The 21,254-nt window shown below is 45.4% G+C and overlaps 1 protein-coding gene across 1 annotated transcript in view; it reads right to left on the bottom strand.

Moving 5' to 3' along the window:
* Positions 1-21,254, bottom strand: part of LOC134336618 (unconventional myosin-XV-like) — a 315,256-nt gene that overhangs the window by 73,145 nt on the left and 220,857 nt on the right. The window contains exon 27 of the mRNA XM_063030961.1: positions 14,548-14,605. Within this exon, the coding sequence (XP_062887031.1) occupies positions 14,548-14,605 (58 nt within the window). The remainder of the gene's footprint in view (positions 1-14,547; positions 14,606-21,254) is intronic.

Genomic DNA, 21,254 nt, shown 5'->3' with positions numbered 1-21,254 from the left:
AACATGAAACACTGCATGTGGACTTTGTCAAAACAATGACATAATGTGGATAGATGCATGCCTGATTTTACAATAAACCTCTCACCAAGTACACAGATGCAGTATCTATTTCAAATCAATGGATATTCCATATCCCAAGTGCTCGCACAGTCCTTTCCTAAAATATAGACCAAACTACAACAGTGCTCCATGCCAAATAGTTACAGTAATTCCATTCCCTTTATGTAAAGAATATTCCTCACTGCAGATACGCTATTCCATTTCTTCAATAAGCTTATATTCCATTCCAAAAATACGAAGTATTCAACATAAAATACACTAGTTTTTTTTCCCAAATCAAGGCATGTTTCCTTCCACAGTATTACATTTTTCTTTCAGAATTCCAGTTCCAAAATCACTGAAATTCCATTCCACAAAAAAATATATTTTACTCACGAAGTGCACACAGAGTCCATTCCCCAAATATTCCACTCCCCAAAAACACATTCATTCACTAAGCACATTTGCCAGTGCACTTACATTCCAATCCTTAATACACTCTATTCCCCAAAACACACAAATATTTCATTTGTCAAATACACTTATACTCACATTCCTGAGCACAAGGAAAGTCCCACCTATCAAATAAACTGACCATCTACACCACATAATACACTGTCATGTTTACAAATAAAAATCCACTCTAAATATTCTGATACTCCAGTCAACAAACACACTGTTATGTCTCCCCAAACACCCTACCATTCCATTTCACACAAACAAAATTACAATCTTTTCCACATACAGTGATAATCCAAATACTGCATTATTGAACTCCACAAATATACTGAAAATGTAATTTCTAATATATCAATATTCCAATCTTCAAATAAAAATAACATTTATTCCCCCAAAGCACTAATATTTCATGCACACTCAGTTCTTATGATCTCCAAGTACAATGGTTTTCTAATGCTCAAATACACAGCCATTCTGTTCTCAAAATGCAGTGATTTCCCATTGCCCAAACATGCAGGCATTCTCACTTTCCAAATGTTCTAAATATACTGACATCTCAATCCTAAAGGATACAGAAATTCAACTCCACATATGCACAGATAGAACAGATAAAGGGGAACCAGTACATTGTGTAATAAGACATTAGTGGAAATTACAGACTTGTGTAATATGCCATGTTACGTACCCCGTAACTGGGTTGCCAAACCAGCAGAAATGGATCACTCAGTTGGAGTCTGGATTACTAGAACTAAGAAAGTTTTATTAAAGAAACAAGCAACACAGTACTCTAATCAAAAGGATAATGAATGCAACAGTTCAGCAATGATAAACATACATGTACACAGAATTAAGATAACAGGATCAATCAAGCTCTATCGTTGTCTAGGGGTAAATGACCAGTTTCAAAGTGACGCAAAGTTCAGTTCAATTTAGTTCAGTTCAGTTTGCAGTAATTGCTGCCGTGGTGATGGACAGTGGGGGGAAGGAGAGAGGGAGCAAAACGAATGGATATTCAAGGCTTCCACACAGACCTTCGCAGTCAGCTTTCGGGCGAGTCCTTTGTGATGTCATCTGAGGTCACTGACGGTGACTCCTCCGTTTCCAGATACGATCGTTTCTCTGCGGTGAACCCAGCACCCAGGCAAGGGTGGACACACACCAGGTTCCCGCCGATCGTGCCTTTCCACCCTAAGCGTCTATGGCTTGATCCCGTGATCAGCCGTCCAAGAACTTCCCACCGACTTGTGAGAGACGCACCGCTTCCAGGGTCTCGTTACCTCGGGTGTCGTGTGTGTCCTGCCTTAGCGAACCTGTCCCTTTTTATCCCCCTGCTGGGGTATCGCCTGTTCATCACTTCAAACAGTTCGGGGTTCAAAGGGGGAGCCGCTCTTGACAGCTCTCCTTCCTTCATTAACATCTCCAAAACTGCTCCATTGTTTTCCTTCTCTCTCTCTCTCCTGAAGACAGGTGGCAGACCAACTGCTGATCCCACTGGTGCCAGCCCAGGACAGCATTCTTGTCACACTTCCCCCCTTTAAGGATTTTTACCAGGGGGGTAAAAATTATAAACATGAATACATTATTTGATACACACACAAATATACATCTTTATCAGCTATTTGGCTAATACAGCGAGTTTGAAGTTGTCAACACCTGACAGACAGTCAGCCATCACATTTTCTGTTCCTTTTATATGTGTTATTAATAATCCCTTAGACCAGGCTCCAACTTAGCAAACTTCATAGTGGCCAAAAAGACCGATGAATTGTGATCAGTGTAACCTCTCATTTGGTTTTGTCCCGGACCACAATAACAACAGTCGTCCCATTCCGACTTAGTTTCCTCTCGCAAGGGCTTAGTAGGAGGGGGAGGGGTAGTGACTGCAGAGTTATTGCAAAACTTCCTACAGTACCTCACCATCTCCAAGAGCCTTCTGAGGGCCCTCTTGTCTGTCGGGGTTGGGAGGTCAGCGATAGCCTGCACTGTAGCTTGCATCACTGCCAGCTGCCCCTGTGTCACCACAATTCCCAGGTAAGTGACCTTCGTGTGGCCAAACTCATTTTTTTCAAGGTTCACTATCAAGCTGGCTTCAGACAGCCGTATTAAATTGCCAATACACACCTCTGTGTTCGTCAGCCTTTTAGTCATTGAATTACTCATTCTATATGGATGTTGCTCGCTAGGCTACCCTAGTGTGACAAACACCACCCAACATCCCAGTTCTTTGCATCGCCTCGGGACAATCAAACACACGGGTGCGAGTCGTTTAATTACTTCTCCTAACGAATCGCTTTGTTCGGGGATTAAGGGAGAGACCTTATCAGCAGACCTGGCCAAAACAATAGCCTTCTCCCATCTGGTCGATACCATACTCATCTTTTCAAAATGTTTTTTTTCTCTTATCGGGGGGACCCTAGCTTCATTGATTTCCGCTCTAACACCGACTAGATTTGTTAGCATATCAAAAGCCTGTGACCGTCTCAGTTCGCGTCGGCCATAATCAATAACATCCTTCCCCCTGGGCAGCCGGTAAACCTCTTTCATCATTCCACCAACTGTTCCCTCCAGTACCGCAAAATGTCCACCGGGGGGTACCTTGTGGGCCAGGTTAAAAATCTCATCCCCGTAACTCTTTTGCACCACCCTCCATTCCTCATCTGTGGGTACGGCACTTGGTCTCCCTTTCTTCCTTAGCACTTCCTCCTCCACCAAAACTATCAGCCCCTCGTCCCGCTCCTGCGCCTGCACAAATTCTTTCCTGGCTAATGCTAAGTCTGTCCCAGCTCCCTCACTACCTCTTGTCTCACTACACTCCTTCTTTTCACTTTCTACCCCCTTCTCGTACAAGGCTGGCAGAAACGTCTCAGCTAAATTTACTACCGCAGTCCCGTGATGAACCTGTGAGTCCATGGGCAGGGCCTCAATGCTGGCAGGCTGACCTGTCAATCTCACTGCTGGGAACACGATTCCCCCGGCGAGGTCAGTACCGAGCAAGACTTCCACGCCTTTCATCGGTAATTCGGACCTCACCCCGATCGTGACTAGTCCAGAGACCAGGTTGCTTTGTAAGTGTACCTGGTGCAAAGGGACTGTCTCTGTCCCTTCTCCAATACCTTTGACTTCTACCTCCCCAGTCTGGGTCTCTGAGCTAAACCCTAATACATTCTTCAGTATTAGTGACTGACACGCTCCCGTGTCTCTCCAGATCCGCACTGGAACTGGTTTTAACCCCTCCTTCACCGACACCAATCCGGCCGAGATAAACTTCTCGCGCCCTTCCTGAACTTTGGCAGACCTGTCCTTCCCTAGCGGTTCGTTTACCAGCTCGATACAGCCAGTCAAAATCGCCGTTTTTCCTTTTCCCGTCTCCTTCTTTGGGGCAAAGTGTCCGACTTTCCCGCAATTATAGCAGATGACCCCAGGAGACTTCCTACCAGACTGCTCCCGGTCTATCTTATCCTTCTCACTAGTCCCTGGCTTACTTTCTGACTTTTCCGGCGGACTCTCCCCGCCGTCCTGACTACCCTTCTGGTAGCCTTTACTCGGGGCAAACTTCATTTTATGCGTCAACGCATACTCATCCGCTAACTTAGCAGTTGCGGCTAACGTGGCTGCCTCTTTCTCATCTAGGTAGGGTCTCATACCCTCAGGGACACAACCTTTAAACTGCTCAATCAGGATCAGCTGTAGCAGTCTGTCATAATCCTCCTCTACCCCCTTCGAGGCGCACCAATGCTCACAATATGTCTGCATCTCACGGGCAAACTCTAAATACGTGCGGTCCCACTGCTTCCTCACATTCCGGAACCTCCGCCGGTATGCCTCCGGGACCAACTCATAAATCCTGAGGATGGCCTCTTTCACCACCTCATACCTCTGGGCATCTTCCGCGGACAAAGCTGAGTAAGCTTCTTGGGCCTACCCTTTCAGTACACTCTGAAGCAAAACAGCCCACTTATCCCTCGGCCAGTCCTGACTTATAGCCACTTTTTCAAAATGGAGAAAGTACCGATCCACGTCGGTATCGTCAAATGGGGGAACCAGCCTAACCTCCTGGGTCGCCCGGAACCCTCCACCTTGGTTCGGCACGGGCCCCTGCTCTGCCCTTATCTTTAACTTCTCCAGCTCGAATTCCCTTTCCCTCTGTTTCTCCTCTCGCTCCAGCTGTCTCTCTCTCTCTCCTGCCTTTCTAACTGTTTCTCTTTCTCCCGCCTTTCTAACTCTCTCTCTTTCTCCTGCCTTTCTAACTCTCTTTCTTTCTCCCGCCTTTCTAACTCTCTCTCTTTCTCCCGCCTTTCTAACTCTCTCTCTTTCTCCCGCCTTTCTAACTGCTTCTCTTCGTGTTCTATCTGCCGTACCCGGAACTCGTGCTCGAGTCTCAGTTTTCAAGCTGCACCTGTACTGCGTCTCCAGCAGGTTTTTCAATAGACACCACCTCCAGCTCGCCTTGGGGAAACACACCTTTAGATACATAGTGCTCTACGATAGCTCTGTGTATCTCCTCTCTCCTCATTGTCGACTTCCCCTTAGCAAGATTCAACCGTTTGGCCACAGCTACCAATTTCGATTTCCTGGCATCCTCTAATGCCTCCAAGGTCGGCGCCTTTATAATTTCCTCAGCCTCCATTTCTGCTGTTTGTCTTTTCTTTCTTTCGGGAATTTTTGACCCAAGCAATTTACTCCGTCCCAAATTTAGCGTTCAAAATCGCGGACGAGAACCCCACTTATGTTACGTACCCCATAACTGGGTTGCCAAACCAGCAGAAATGGATCACTCAGTTGGAGTCTGGATTACTAGAACTAAGAAAGTTTTATTAAAGAAACAAGCAACACAGTACTCTAATCAAAAGGATAATGAATGCAACAGTTCAGCAATGATAAACATACATGTACACAGAATTAAGATAACAGGATCAATCAAGCTCTATCGTTGTCTAGGGGTAAATGACCAGTTTCAAAGTGACGCAAAGTTCAGTTCAATTTAGTTCAGTTCAGTTCGCAGTAATTGCTGCCGTGGTGATGGACAGTGGGGGGAAGGAGAGAGGGAGCAAAACGAATGAATATTCAAGGCTTCCACACAGACCTTCGCAGTCAGCTTTCGGGCGAGTCCTTTGTGATGTCATCTGAGGTCACCGACCGTGACCCCTCCGTTTCCAGATACGATCGTTTCCCTGCGGTGAACCCGGCACCCAGGCAAGGGTGGACACACACCAGGTTCCCGCCGATCGTGCCTTTCCACCCTAAGCGTCTATGGCTTGATCCCGTGATCAGCCGTCCAAGAACTTCCCACCGACTTGTGAGAGACGCACCGCTTCCAGGGTCTCGTTACCTCGGGTGTCGTGTGTGTCCTGCCTTAGCGAACCTGTCCCTTTTTATCCCCCTGCTGGGGTATCGCCTGTTCATCACTTCAAACAGTTCGGGGTTCAAAGGGGGAGCCGCTCTTGACAGCTCTCCTTCCTTCATTAACATCTCCAAAACTGCTCCATTGTTTTCCTTATCTCTCTCTCTCCTGAAGAAAGGTGGCAGACCAACTGCTGATCCCACTGGTGCCAGCCCAGGACAGCATTCTTGTCACACTTCCCCCCTTTAAGGATTTTTACCAGGGGGGTAAAAATTATAAACATGAATACATTATTTGATACACACACAAATATACATCTTTATCAGCTATTTGGCTAATACAGTGAGTTTGAAGTTGTCAACACCTGACAGACAGTCAGCCATCACATTTTCTGTTCCTTTTATATGTGTTATTAATAATCCCTTAGACCAGGCTCCAACTTAGCAAACTTCATAGTGGCCAAAAAGACCGATGAATTGTGATCAGTGTAACCTCTCATTTGGTTTTGTCCCGGACCACAATAACAACAGTCGTCCCATTCCGACTTAGTTTCCTCTCGCAAGGGCTTAGTAGGAGGGGGAGGGGTAGTGACTGCAGAGTTATTGCAAAACTTCCTACAGTACCCCACCATCTCCAAGAGCCTTCTGAGGGCCCTCTTGTCTGTCGGAGTTGGGAGGTCAGCGATAGCCTGCACTGTAGCTTGCATCGCTGCCAGCTGCCCCTGTGTCACAACAATTCCCAGGTAAGTGACCCTCGTGTGGCCGAACTCATTTTTTTCAAGGTTCACTATCAAGCTGGCTTCAGACAGCCGTATTAAATTGCCAATACACACCTCTGTGTTCGTCAGCCTTTTAGTCATTGAATTACTCATTCTATATGGATGTTGCTCGCTAGGCTACCCTAGTGTGACAAACACCACCCAACATCCCAGTTCTTTGCATCACCTCGGGACAATCAAACACACGGGTGCGAGTCGTTTAATTACTTCTCCTAACGAATCGCTTTGTTCGGGGATTAAGGGAGAGACCTTATCAGCAGACCTGGCCAAAACAATAGCCTTCTCCCATCTGGTCGATACCATACTCATCTTTTCAAAATGTTTTTTTTCTCTTATCGGGGGGACCCTAGCTTCATTGATTTCCGCGCTAACACCGACTAGGTTTGTTAGCATATCAAAAGCCTGTGACCGTCTCAGTTCGCGTCGGCCATAATCAATAACATCCTTCCTCCGGTGCAGCCGGTAAACCTCTTTCATGATTCCACCAACTGTTCCCTCCAGTACCGCAAAATGTCCACCGGGGGGTACCTTGTGGGCCAGGTTAAAAATCTCATCCCCGTAACTCTTTTGCACCACCCTCCATTCCTCATCTGTGGGTACGGCACTTGGTCTCCCTTTCTTCCTTAGCACTTCCTCCTCCACCAAAACTATCAGCCCCTCGTCCCGCTCCTGCGCCTGCACAAATTCTTTCCTGGCTAATGCTAAGTCTGTCCCAGCTCCCTCACTACCTCTTGTCTCACTACACTCCTTCTTTTCACTTTCTACCCCCTTCTCGTACAAGGCTGGCAGAAACGTCTCAGCTAAATTTACTACCGCAGTCCCGTGATGAACCTGTGAGTCCATGGGCAGGGCCTCAATGCTGGCAGGCTGACCTGTCAATCTCACTGCTGGGAACACGATTCCCCCGGCGAGGTCATTACCGAGCAAGACTTCCACGCCTTTCATCGGTAATTCGGACCTCACCCCGATCGTGACTAGTCCAGAGACCAGGTTGCTTTGTAAGTGTACCTGGTGCAAAGGGACTGTCTCTGTCCCTTCTCCAATACCTTTGACTTCTACCTCCCCAGTCTGGGTCTCTGAGCTAAACCCTAATACACTCTTCAGTATTAGTGACTGACACGCTCCCGTGTCTCTCCAGATCCGCACTGGAACTGGTTTAACCCCTCCTTCACCGACACCAATCCGGCCGAGATAAACTTCTCGCGCCCTTCCTGAACTTTGGCAGACCTGTCCTTCCCTAGCGGTTCGTTTACCAGCTCGATACAGCCAGTCAAAATCGCCGTTTATCCTTTTCCCGTCTCCTTCTTTGGGGCAAAGTGTCCGACTTTCCCGCAATTATAGCAGATGACCCCAGGAGACTTCCTACCAGACTGCTCCCGGTCTACCTTATCCTTCTCACTAGTCCCTGGCTTACTTTCTGACTTTTCCGGCGGACTCTCCCCGCCGTCCTGACTACCCTTCTGGTAGCCTTTACTTGGGGCAAACTTCATTTTATGCGTCAACGCATACTCATCCGCTAACTTAGCAGTTGCGGCTAACGTGGCTGCCTCTTTCTCATCTAGGTAGGGTCTCATACCCTCAGGGACACAACCTTTAAACTGCTCAATCAGGATCAGCTGTAGCAGTCTGTCATAATCCTCCTCTACCCCCTTCGAGGCGCACCAATGCTCACAATATGTCTGCATCTCACGGGCAAACTCTAAATACGTGCGGTCCCACTGCTTCCTCACATTCCGGAACCTCTGCCGGTATGCCTCCGGGACCAACTCATAAATCCTGAGGATGGCCTCTTTCACCACCTCATACCTCTGGGCATCTTCCGCGGACAAAGCTGAGTAAGCTTCTTGGGCCTACCCTTTCAGTACACTCTGAAGCAAAACAGCCTACTTATCCCTCGGCCAGTCCTGACTTATAGCCACTTTTTCAAAATGGAGAAAGTACCGATCCACGTCGGTATCGTCAAATGGGGGAACCAGCCTAACCTCCTGGGTCGCCCGGAACCCTCCACCTTGGTTCGGCACGGGCCCCTGCTCTGCCCTTATCTTTAACTTCTCCAGCTCGAATTCCCTTTCCCTCTGTTTCTCCTCTTGCTCCAGCTGTCTCTCTCTCTCTCCTGCCTTTCTGTTTCTCTTTCTCCCGCCTTTCTAACTCTCTCTCTTTCTCCTGCCTTTCTAACTCTCTTTCTTTCTCCCGCCTTTCTAACTCTCTCTCTTTCTCCCGCCTTTCTAACTCTCTCTCTTTCTCCTGCCTTTCTAACTCTCTCTCTTTCTCCCGCCTTTCTAACTGCTTCTCTTCGTGTTCTAACTGCCGTACCCGGAACTCGTGCTCGAGTCTCAGTTTTTCAAGCTGCACCTGTACTGCGTCTCCAGCAGGTTTTTCAATAGACACCACCTCCAGCTCGCCTTGGGGAAACACACCTTTAGATACATAGTGCTCTACGATAGCTCTGTGTATCTCCTCTCTCCTCATTGTCGACTTCCCCTTAGCAAGATTCAACCGTTTGGCCACAGCTACCAATTTCGATTTCCTGGCATCCTCTAATGCCTCCAAGGTCGGCGCCTTTATAATTTCCTCAGCCTCCATTTCTGCTGTTTGTCTTTTCTTTCTTTCGGGAATTTTTGACCCAAGCAATTTACTCCGTCCCAAATTTAGCGTTCAAAATCGCGGACGAGAACCCCACTTATGTTACGTACCCCATAACTGGGTTGCCAAACCAGCAGAAATGGATCACTCAGTTGGAGTCTGGATTACTAGAACTAAGAAAGTTTTATTAAAGAAACAAGCAACACAGTACTCTAATCAAAAGGATAATGAATGCAACAGTTCAGCAATGATAAACATACATGTACACAGAATTAAGATAACAGGATCAATCAAGCTCTATCGTTGTCTAGGGGTAAATGACCAGTTTCAAAGTGACGCAAAGTTCAGTTCAATTTAGTTCAGTTCAGTTCGCAGTAATTGCTGCCGTGGTGATGGACAGTGGGGGGAAGGAGAGAGGGAGCAAAACGAATGAATATTCAAGGCTTCCACACAGACCTTCGCAGTCAGCTTTCGGGCGAGTCCTTTGTGATGTCATCTGAGGTCACCGACCGTGACCCCTCCGTTTCCAGATACGATCGTTTCCCTGCGGTGAACCCGGCACCCAGGCAAGGGTGGACACACACCAGGTTCCCGCCGATCGTGCCTTTCCACCCTAAGCGTCTATGGCTTGATCCCGTGATCAGCCGTCCAAGAACTTCCCACCGACTTGTGAGAGACGCACCGCTTCCAGGGTCTCGTTACCTCGGGTGTCGTGTGTGTCCTGCCTTAGCGAACCTGTCCCTTTTTATCCCCCTGCTGGGGTATCGCCTGTTCATCACTTCAAACAGTTCGGGGTTCAAAGGGTGAGCCGCTCTTGACAGCTCTCCTTCCTTCATTAACATCTCCAAATGCTGTTCCATTGTTTTCCTTATCTCTCTCTCTCCTGAAGACAGGTGGCAGACCAACTGCTGATTCCACTGGTGCCAGCACAGGACAGCTACATCGTAATCTATGTGTATTCTTGTCACAGCTAGAATATGTAGAAATTGTTGGCAGGCAGGACCTTTTTCCAAATGTCAGGTAGTGACTAGTGCGTGTCACAAGGAGCAGTGCTTGGGCTCTAACTATTCATAATATAGTGGATATCAATGACTTGGATGAGAAAACAATTTGTTACCAGAACCTTAGAGGAGGGAGGGCAATGTGTATTGTGAACAGAATGCAAAGAGACTCCAATGTGATTTAGACAAGTTAGGTGAGTGGGCAAATGCATGGCAGATGAAGGTTAACATGGATAAATGTGAGGTTATACACTTTGATTCTAAAAAGGAAGAATATATCTGCTTGATGACAGATTGGGAAAAGTGAAGGTGTAACAAAATTTGTAAATAAGTGCACAGGTGTGCCAAGTAATTTGGAAGACCATTAGTATGTTAGTCTTTATTACACAGGGATTTCAGCAAGGACGTCTTGCTGTAAAGGACCTTGGTGAGACCCCATCTGGAGTTTTTATGCACTTTTGGCTTCTTTATACAGTAAGGTGCTAATCTCTTCGGCACATATATTTCGTTAGGATGCCTAAGATTTTTGCACAGTACTGTACTTGTCAATGCGGAGTGGAGAGTGAGTTTGTAAATCTGGCTGGAGCAAAATATGTTGGGAATGGTGAGGGTGGAGTTCCATGGGAAGGGTGTGGGACAGGTGGGGGGTGACAAGGGGAGGGGAGCATGCATGGTTACAGACACACCCAGCCCTGAGACACTGGGCAAGGACATTTGATTCCAAACAATGATCACATTGATCACTACAGAAAATTTCTCTGGTACTTCCTGCTCGCTCCCCTCTCCCTTTTCCTTTTCCTGACCATGATTCCCCTTCCCACTCAGTCCACAATAGAGACCCATATCAGAAGCAAGTTTATCATCAATCACATACGTCATGAAATTTGTTTTTTTTTTGCTGCAGCAGTACAGTGCAAAACATAAATTTACTACAGTACTGTGAAGAAGTCTTAGGTACCCTAGCTACTGTGTGTGTATACCTAAGACTTTTGTATAAGAATGTTCTTATCATGATGGGAGTGAAACAAGAGCATACTAGATACTGTCCTGGGGCGGCAGGACTGATGTATGTGGACAGATTGGATCAGTTAGGTCACAATACCCCGGAGCATAGAGGAATGAAAAGGGGAATCTCACAGAAGGATTACAAAATTTGTTATTTAGAAATAAAGTATGGAACAGGCCCTTCTGGTCCTTCCAGCTGCACAGCCCCAATTCAACCTTAGCCTAATCACGGGACAATTTACAATGACCAATTAATCTACTGACCAGTACATCTTCGGACTGTGGGAGGAAACCAGAGCACCCAAAGGAAACGCCTGCATTCCATGGGGAGGCCATACAAACTCTTTACAGAGGATGCTGGGATAGAACTCTGAACTCCAGCACCCTGAGCTGTACTAGTGACATGCTAACCGGTACACTGCAGTGCTGTCCAAATTCTCACAGAACTAAAGAGATGAGATAAAAGGGGGACATTCCTGATAGCTGAGGAGTGGACAACCAGGGCTACTGTCTCAGAACTTGGGGTGTGCCATAAAAAGCCCAGACGGTGGTGAACCTGTGGAATTCTCCACAGCAATTGTCTGTGAAGGTCAAGTTATTAATTATATTTAAGAATGAGGTAAATATATTCCTCGATGCCAAATGGCTCAAAGGAGATGGGGAAGTGAGAACAGACAATGAAATGTTTGATTATCATTGATCGTTCAGCAGAACCCAAGGGCTGAATGGCCAAATCCCGCTCTTGACTCCACATTGCTGTGTTTTCATATACAGTACAGAGATTCAGAGACCTGGGTCCAGTACTGACGTCCGGGGCTGTGTGCATGAAACTTGTACATTCTCCCTGTAACTGTTAATAAAACCATTTTCCTCCGGCTGTTCTGCTTTCATCACATCCCAAAGACGAGGTTCGAAGGTTAATTGACTACTGTAATAGTATTTCAGTGTTTGAAGAGGACTTGGGAAGATTAATGTAGGATTGGTGTGAAAAGACTGAGAGCTGAGGATATCTCATAGGCCGAAGAACACATTTCCTTTCTGTATCTCTTCATGACTCTGATGCAATCGCACGGTGAGCAAGGATGGGAATTGAATATTCTCAGGTAATTGTCATTTCGGGAGGAGACACAGAAAATCAAAGAAGGGTGGTGGTTCTGTAAATAAAAGGTGATCAGTGTGATGTGGAATGATATTGCATCAGAACAAGCTGATAGAATCAGTAGAGATAAGAAACAGAAACAGAAAGAAGTCATCAGTGGGGTGTGGTTTATAAATCCTTGGATAGTATCGAATAGTTTGATTTTTGAACTTCTCTCAATTATAACTGAAGCCTTTCAACCTCAAACAACACTGGTTCTCCCTCTCTGCCCTACAGAAGGATATATGTAACACAGAATGTTAATAGATAACACCATTAATTAGGTAGGCAGTTAGAATACTTGAGTACAATAGGTGTGAAGTGTAACAGTCGGGAAGCTCTGCTGTAACTGTTGAGGGAATACCCTAGTACTGCTCACAGTTTTGGACCGTGTGTTTAAGGAGGAATATATTTGTATCAGGAACAATTCAAACAAGGCTGTCTATGTCACGAAATCATACAGCACAGAAAATACGTCCTTCAGCCAAATCATCCATACCAACAAACTTGCTTACGTAAGCTAGACTCATTTTCCTGTATTTGGTCCATGCTCTTCTAAACCTTCCCTATCATCCTAAACCTCCCCTACCCTAAACCCTCCCTATACTTCCAAATCTTCCCTCCCCTTCCAAACCTTTCCTTTCCTTCCAAACCTTCCCTCCCCTTCTAAACCTTCCTTATCCTTCTAAACCTTCCCTCCCCTTCCAAACCTTCCCTACCCTTCTAAACCTTCCTTATCCTTCTAAACCTTCCCTATCCTTCTAACCTTCTCTATGCTTATCCAAATGGCTTTTAGATGTTATTGTACCAGCCCCTATAACTTACTCTAGCAGCTTGTTCCATATACACTCCACCCTTGGTGTGAGAAAATTACAGCTCTCATCCCCCCTCACTTTAAGTCTATGCTCTCTAGTTTTGGATTCCCCTACCTTGGATGCCCCTCAAGATTTTATACTCCTCAATGAGATCACCCCTCAACCTCTTATGCTCCGGGAGACAAATGTCCTGGCCTATCTAGCCTCTCCTTATACACGTAACTCAAAATCTCCTGTCCCGGTTAAGTATTTGTAAGTCTATTTTTATACCTTTTCCAGTTTAATGTCATCCTTTCAGAACTGTACACATTACTCGTGATGTAGTCTCACCAATATCTTATATAGCTATAACAACACATCTAGTCTCCTGTACCCAATACCCTTACTGATGAATACCAAACACCTTCACGACCCAGTCTAGCTGTTTTCCCACTTTCAAGGAACTATGACCTACACCCCTAGGTCTCTCTGTTCTACAACACTCCCCAGGGCCCTACCATTTACTGTGCAAGTCCTTCTATGGTCTGTCTTAAAAATGCAAAATCTCACCTTAAACTCATCTGCCATTCCTTGGCCCACTGCCCCACTTGATCAAGATCCCATTGTGGCTTTGAACTGAATTGCTGACTGGAACGTTTTAAAGAGCAGTTAATAATCAACCACATAGCTCTAGGCCAGGACACAGGCATTGCTCAGGTGTAAGGCTTTAGAAAACAAGTGGGCTTTTATGACACTCCAATAATTTCATGGTCATCTTGACCGAGAATATCTTCTAATACCAGGATTTTAAAATTTCTTGAATTTAAGTTCTCAAGTGCTGTGGTGGGATTTGAGCTTACCTTCTGGATTAACAGCACGTATTTCCGGAAGCATGTGGAGACTGCAGTGAGAACAATCAATGTGGACTGTGTGCTGTGGCTGAGTGGACAAGGAGAAGGGAGCTGCTCCCGGGGGAGGTGGTGAGGTGGTTGCCTGTTGCTATTGGGAGCAGGAATGTTTTCAGGGGTTGCTGTAGATAGAGGGAAGGTTCCGGAACGAGAGAGAAGATGATGCTTGGGTGGAGTGCTCATGGTAAAGAATCATCAGAAAGGGATGGTACTACTGAGCAGAGGGTCATGTGTGAGAACCTCTCTCTAGGTGATGCAGAGGCCAGCTGTCCAGTTGCATCATAGTTGCTGCATCAAAGACAAATCTTTAACTTAGGATTAATTAGCATTGACTTATTTTGAGTTTGGGTGCAGGAACTGGGCCAGCACCAACAATCTCATTCATAGCAAGGATAAAGAGGAATCAATTGTCCAACAGTCTGGGTTGGATATGTGAAAGAGCGCTTCAAGAATCCCCGCACCCCCCCCCCATCACCTGCCCCAAATTTTACACACACTTACCCTCAGCAAGCTGTAACTGAGCAGCCAATTTTGCTGGGATCTCAAGCAGGCCAGCTTCCTGTTGAAGGAAAAAGCAAGACATTAGCTGGTGGTCTTTGTGAAAGGAGATGTTTGTGGGTATAGCCCACTGCAGGGTGTTTGGGAACGTGCAGACATCTTGTTGAAGGAGCATCTCAATAAGAGATGGCACATAGATGGTGGCATTCTGCTTGTAGCTATTCACCACTCACTGGCATCGAACTGATCATTCATCTACTGAGTAGTACTGACTAGATGCATGTTTGACATTATTTATTTTCAGGATTTTCATGAGCTTGTGGAGATTACATTTCACAATTATGTCGTTTTTCTGCCTGAAAATTACCAGCCAGCACCGTTAATGATAACTGGGCAGTCTTTCTAAGGCTGGTTTTGCACGAAGAGGTATGCTCAGCCCTTGGACTGGAGAATGTGCCAGACTGTGCTGAATGACTGGGTCCCAGTTACCTGTCTGGTTTAATGCTCTGACCCGCACATGTGGGCTCCGGCCAAAATCCAGCCTCGGAATCCCGAAATAAAACAGAGAATTCCAAAGAACGACTGGGAGAGAGTCCAGGAGAGGAGCTAGAAATGTGAGCAAGAGTGAAACCAGGGTCAGGTAGAAGAGGAATTGGGAATTCTGGGAGGAATAGGGTACGAAATGGTACTGGGATGAGCAGGGTTGGGATCAGGGGGATGGGAATACAGGAATAAGGCCAGTAGCAGCATCTATTGAGAATGAATTAATCTTCTTATGAGGAACCATTTCTCCTTCAACTTCACTCACATTTTTCAGATCAAAACTACTGATTCCTGCACCCATACAGAAACCAAAAATGTTGTTACCAATATGGATGCCATTTTTAATCCTGCTCACAGTTTCATCTATCTCTGTCTCAGGAGACAGGTTAGTGACAAATATCCACTGCAAGCCCATAGTTATACTGACTACACTTCTTTGCACCCTGGCTCCTGTAAGGGCTCCATTCTATTCTTGTAATTCCTCTATCTCCATTGTATCTGTTTCAAGGAAAATTTTCCACAGAGGTCTTCTTCCTGAATGTGACTTCCCTTTAACTCTTGACCACATCTCTTCTGTTCCTTGCATTTCTGCTCTCATGTATTCGTTTCCAGGTCAGAACAAGGAAAGAGTTCCCCTGGTTCTTATCTTCCACCTATTAGTCTCCAAATTCAATAGATTTGCAACTTCCATAGCTTTGCCAAGACTCCACCACCTGATATATTTCCCCTCTCCTTCCCATTAGTATTCTGAAAGAGCTATTCCTTTGATGACTGTAGTCTGCTCCTCCATCCTCACCAACTATTCCTCTTCTCATGGTACTTTTCATCACAACCTCCGCAGATCCATCACCTTTCACCTTTATCCCTCCCGTCATCCAGGGATCCAGACTTTCCAGGTGAATTAGTGACTCACTTGCACCCTTTCTGATCTAGTTACTGCATTCAGAACTCACTGCGTGGTCTCCTCTGTATGTTGGATGTTTCTATTGAAGACGCACTTACATTCAATTTGCCTCTGGGCAGATTTTGAGCTTCTGGGTGCCTCTGGCTCTGACATATCTGGCTGTGGCTTCCTGAACTTTTATAGCCTGAGGAACAACACCTCAAATTCTGAGCAAGCATCTTGCAAACTTCCAGACTCAGCACAGTTGCTGTCTGCATCAAAAATGACCAATTCTGTTGTAAATTATCCCTATAAAACTGATAATATATCGGTTTTCTGTCTTTACAAGCCCAGTCTAAATTACTGAGCATATGAATAATCTTACTTTCAGTTCTGATTCCCTGAAACAGCTTGGAACTCTTTGCTTTGTTTGTTTTCTCTCCATTTTGTGGACTTCAGGCATGCTAGGAGTCACACTCGTGTCCCCATCTACATCAACGGATCTGCAGTGGAGCGTGTATCAAGCTTCAAGTTCCTTGGTATCCACGTTTCCGATGATCTCACCTGGTCCCTGAACTCCTCCATCCTGATCAAAAAGGTGTAACAGCGTCTTTATTTCCTGTGGAGCATCAAGAAAGTTCACCTCTGTCCCAGGATACTGACAGACTTTTACCGCTGTACCATTGAGAGCGTACTCACCAACTGCATCTCAGTGTGGTATGGCAATTGTCCCGTATCGGACCACAAAGCACTCCAGCATGTGGTGAAAACTGCCCAGCAGATTATTGGCACCCAATTGCCCACCATTGAGAACATCTACCATAAACGCTGCCTGGGCAGGGCGAAAAGCGTTATAAAGGATGCATCTCACCCTAACCATGAACTTTTTACTCTCCTCCTATCTGGTAGGTGCTACAGGAGACTCCATTCCCGCACCAGGAGGCACAGGAAGAGCTTCTTCCCTGAGGCTGTGACCCTGCTGAACCTCTCATCACAGTGCTAAGCAGTGTTTCACCCATATTTGACTGTCTCAGTACTTCTATATTTGTATGCTGTAGCACTTACCTTTTATTCACGGTTATTTTGTAAATAATACTATTCTTTTGCACTTCTGGTCAGATGATAATTGCATTTCGTTGGCTTTGTATCTGTACTCGGCACGATGACAATAAAGTTGAATCTAATCTAATCTTAACTACCCTCATTAATTTATTGTATAGCTGAGTAAACAGCACTTCACCATGGAAACTCAGGCCTCACCAGACATTTCCTTTGTCCTATCCATCTCTTCTCCACCCTCTTGGCAATTTAAAACTAACTTGTTTTCCTACCTTCCCAATTCTGACAAACAGCCATTAACCCTAATCATTAACCCTGAGTCCTGAATTATTTCGATCAAAAAACACAGGAGCAGAATTAGGCCATTTGTTCCACTGAGTCTGCCCCTGCTCCATCATTTCATCATGTCTGACCCATTTCCCTCACAACTCCAGTCTCCTGACTTCACCCCTTTCATGTCCTGACTAATCAAGAACCTATTGTCTCCACCTTAAATACACCCAATGACTTGTCTCCACAGCTGCCTGTGGCAATGTATTCCACAGATACACCACCCTCTTACTAAAGAAATTCTTCTTCATCTCCGTTCTAAATGGACATCCCTCTATTCTAAGGCTGTGTCTTAGACTCTTCCACCATAGGAAACATCCTCTCCATATACACTCCATTGAGGCCTTTCACCATTCAATAGGTTTCAATAAGATCCCCCCTCATTGGTCTATATTCCAGCGAGTAAAGGCCCAGAGCCATCAATCACTTCTCATATGATAAGACTTTTCATTCACAGAATCATTCCCATGAACCTTCTCCAATGTCAAGCACATCCTTTCTTAAATAATGGGCCAAAAACTGCTCACGACACTCCGTGAGGTGTCACCAGTGCCTAATAGAGCCTTAACATAGCATTCTTGCTTTTATATTCTAGTTCTCTCAGAATGAATGCTAACATTGTATTTACCTTTCTCACCACCTATTCAACCCGAAAATTAGCTTTTAGGGAATGCTGAATGAGGACTTCCAAGTCCTCTTGCACCTCAGACTTCGAATTTTCTCCCCATTTAGAAAATAGTCTGTGTTTTTATTCCTTCTGCTAAAATGCATGACCGTTCCCTTACCAACACTATATTCCATCTGCCACTTCTTTGCCCATTCTCCTAATCTGTCTAAGTTCTTTTGCAGGCTCCCTGCTTCCTCAACATCACCTGCCCCTCGACCTATCTTTGTATTGTTCACAAAGCCATAAATTCTGTCATTCAAATCATCGACATACAATATAAGAAAGAAGCAGTCCCAACACCAACCCCTGCGAAACACCATTAATCACCGACAGGCAATCAGAAAGGGCTCCCTTTATTCCCACTCTTTGCCTTCTCCTAATACTCTATCCATGCTAATATCTTTCCTGTAATACCTTAGGGTCTTATCTTTTTAAGCAACCTCATGTGTGGCACCTTGTCAAAGGCCTTCTGAAAATCCAAGTACACAACATTCACCAATTCTCCCTTGTCTATCCCGCTTGTTATTTCCTCAAAGAATTCGAACAGGTTTGTCAGGTAAGACTTTTCCTTTCGAAAACAATGCTGACTTTGGCCTATTTTATCATGTGCCTCCAAGTACCTCGAAACCACATCCTTGAAAATCGACTCCAACATTTTCCCAACCACTGAGGTTTGATGAGGGAGAGGGAGAAGTGGAGAGTCCATCGTCATGCCCAACGCTGGCCCCCTAGGCCTGAGTCGACATCGTAGTAGTAGTAGTAGAGGTGAAACTAACTGACCTATAATTTCCTTTCTTCTGCCTCCCTCCCTTCTTGAACAGTGGAGTGACATTTGAATTTTTCCAGTCCTCTTGAATCATGCCTGAATCTATTGATTCTTGAAAGATTATTCAAGACCTACTAAGTAATTCTTAAACATAGAAACATAGAAGATAGGTGCAGGAGTAGGCCATTTGGCCCTTTGAGCCTGCACCGCCATTCAGTATGATCATGGCTGATCATCCAACTCAGAACCCTATACCTGCCTTCTCTCCATACCCCCTGATCCCTTTAGTCACAAGGGCCATACCTAACTCCCTCTTAAGTATAGCCAATGAACTGGCCTCAACTGTTTCCTGTGGCAGAGAATTCCACAGATTCACCACTCTCTGTGTGAAGAAGTTTTTCCTCATCTCGGTCCTAAAAGGCTTCCCCTTTATCCTTAAACTGTGACCCCTCGTTCTGGACTTCCCCAACATCAGGAACAATCTTCCTGCATCCAGCCTGTCCAATCCCTTTAGAAGTTTATACTTTTCAATAAGATCCCCCCTCAATCTTCTAAATTCCAGCGAGTATAAGCCTAGTCGATCCAGTCTTTCATCATATGAAAGTCCTGCCATCCCAGGAATCAATCTGGTGAACCTTCTTTGTACTCCCTCTATGGCAAGAATGTCTTTCCTCAGATTAGGGGACCAAAACTGCACACGATACTCCAGGTGTGGTCTCACCAAGGCCTTGTACAACTGCAGTAGAACCTCCCTGCTCCTGTACTCGAACCCTCTTGCAATGAATGCCAACATACCATTTGCCTTTTTCACCACCTGCTGTACCTGCATGCTCACTTTCAATGACTGGTGTACAATGACACCCAGGTCTCGTTGCACCTCCCCTTTTCCTAATCGGCCACCATTCAGATAATATTCTGTTTTCCTGTTCTTGCCACCAAAGTGGATAACCTCACATTTATCCACATTGAATTGCATCTGCCATGAATTTGCCCACTCATCTAACCTATCCAAGTCACCCAGCATCCTCTTAGCATCCTCCTCACAGCTAACACTGCTGCCCAGCTTCGTGTCATCAGCAAATTTGGAGATGCTGCATTTAATTCCCTCGTCTAAATCATTAATATATATTGTAAACAACTGGAGTCCCAGCACTGAGCCTTGCGGTACCCCACTAGTCACTGCCTGCCATTCTGAAAAGGTCCCGTTTATTCCCACTCTTTGCTTCCTGTCTGCCAACCAATTCTCTATCCACATCAATACCTTACCCCCAATACCGTGTGCTTTAAGTTTGCACACTAATCTCCTGTGTGGGACCTTGTCAAAAGCCTTTTGAAAATCCAAATATACCACATTCACTGGTTCTCCCCTATCCACTCTACTAGTTACATCCTCAAAAAATTCTATAAGATTCGTCAGACATGATTTTCCCTTCACAAATCCATGTTGACTTTGTCCGATGATTTCACTGCTTTCCAAATGTGCTGTTATCACATCTTTGATGACTGACTCTAGCATTTTCCCCACCACCGATGTCAGGCTAACCGGTTTATAATTCCTCGGTTTCTCTCTCCCTCCTTTTTTAAAAAGTGGGGTTACATTAGCCACTCTCCAATCCTCAGGAACTATCCAGAATCTAAAGAGTTTTGAAAAATGATCACTAGTGCATCCACTATTTCTTGGGCTACTTCCTTAAGCACTCTGGGATGCAGACCATCTGGCCCTGGGGATTTATCTGCCTTTAATCCCTTCAATTTACCTAACACCACTTCCCTACTAACATGTATTTCTCTCAGTTCCTCCATCTAACTAGACCCTTGGTTCCCTACTATTTCAGGAAGATTATTTATGTCCCCCTTAGTGAAGACAGAACCAAAGTAGTTACTCAATTGGTCTGCCATGTCCTTGTTCCCCATAATCAATTCACTTGTTTCTGTCTGTAAGGGATCTACATTTGTCTTAACCAATCTTTTTTCGTTTCACATATCTATAAAAGCTTTTACAGTCAGTTTTTATGTTCCCTGCCAGCTTTCTCTCAATCTTTTTTTCCTTTCCTAATTAAGCCCTTTGTCCTCCTCTGCTGGACTCTGAATTTCTCCCAGTCCTCAGGTGTGCTGCTTTTTCTGGCTAATTTGTATGTTTCTTCTTTGGAATTGATACTATCCCTAATTTCCCTTGAAAGATTATTACTAATTAATAATTAATTAACCCTGATACTCTCTCCACAGATTCTGACTGAGTGTTTCCAGCACTTTCGTTTTTAGTCCAAAACTGAAGAACTCAGTGAGTCTTTGTGGAGGTAAAGGGACAGTCGATATTTCAGGATGAGACCCTGTATCAGGATTGAGAGGAGAGGAGGGTTATGGTCAGTATAATGAGGTGAGGCAGTGTCTGGGACTGGCAGGTGATAGATGGATCCACGTGAGGAGCGGGATGACGGACAGATGGAGCCAGGTGGGGTGGA

This window comes from Mobula hypostoma, chromosome 22 (assembly GCF_963921235.1).
Source record: "Mobula hypostoma chromosome 22, sMobHyp1.1, whole genome shotgun sequence".
Lineage (NCBI taxonomy): Eukaryota > Metazoa > Chordata > Chondrichthyes > Myliobatiformes > Myliobatidae > Mobula > Mobula hypostoma.
The sequence above is the reverse complement of the archived record's forward strand: the minus strand, read 5'-3'. Positions and strand labels throughout refer to the sequence as shown.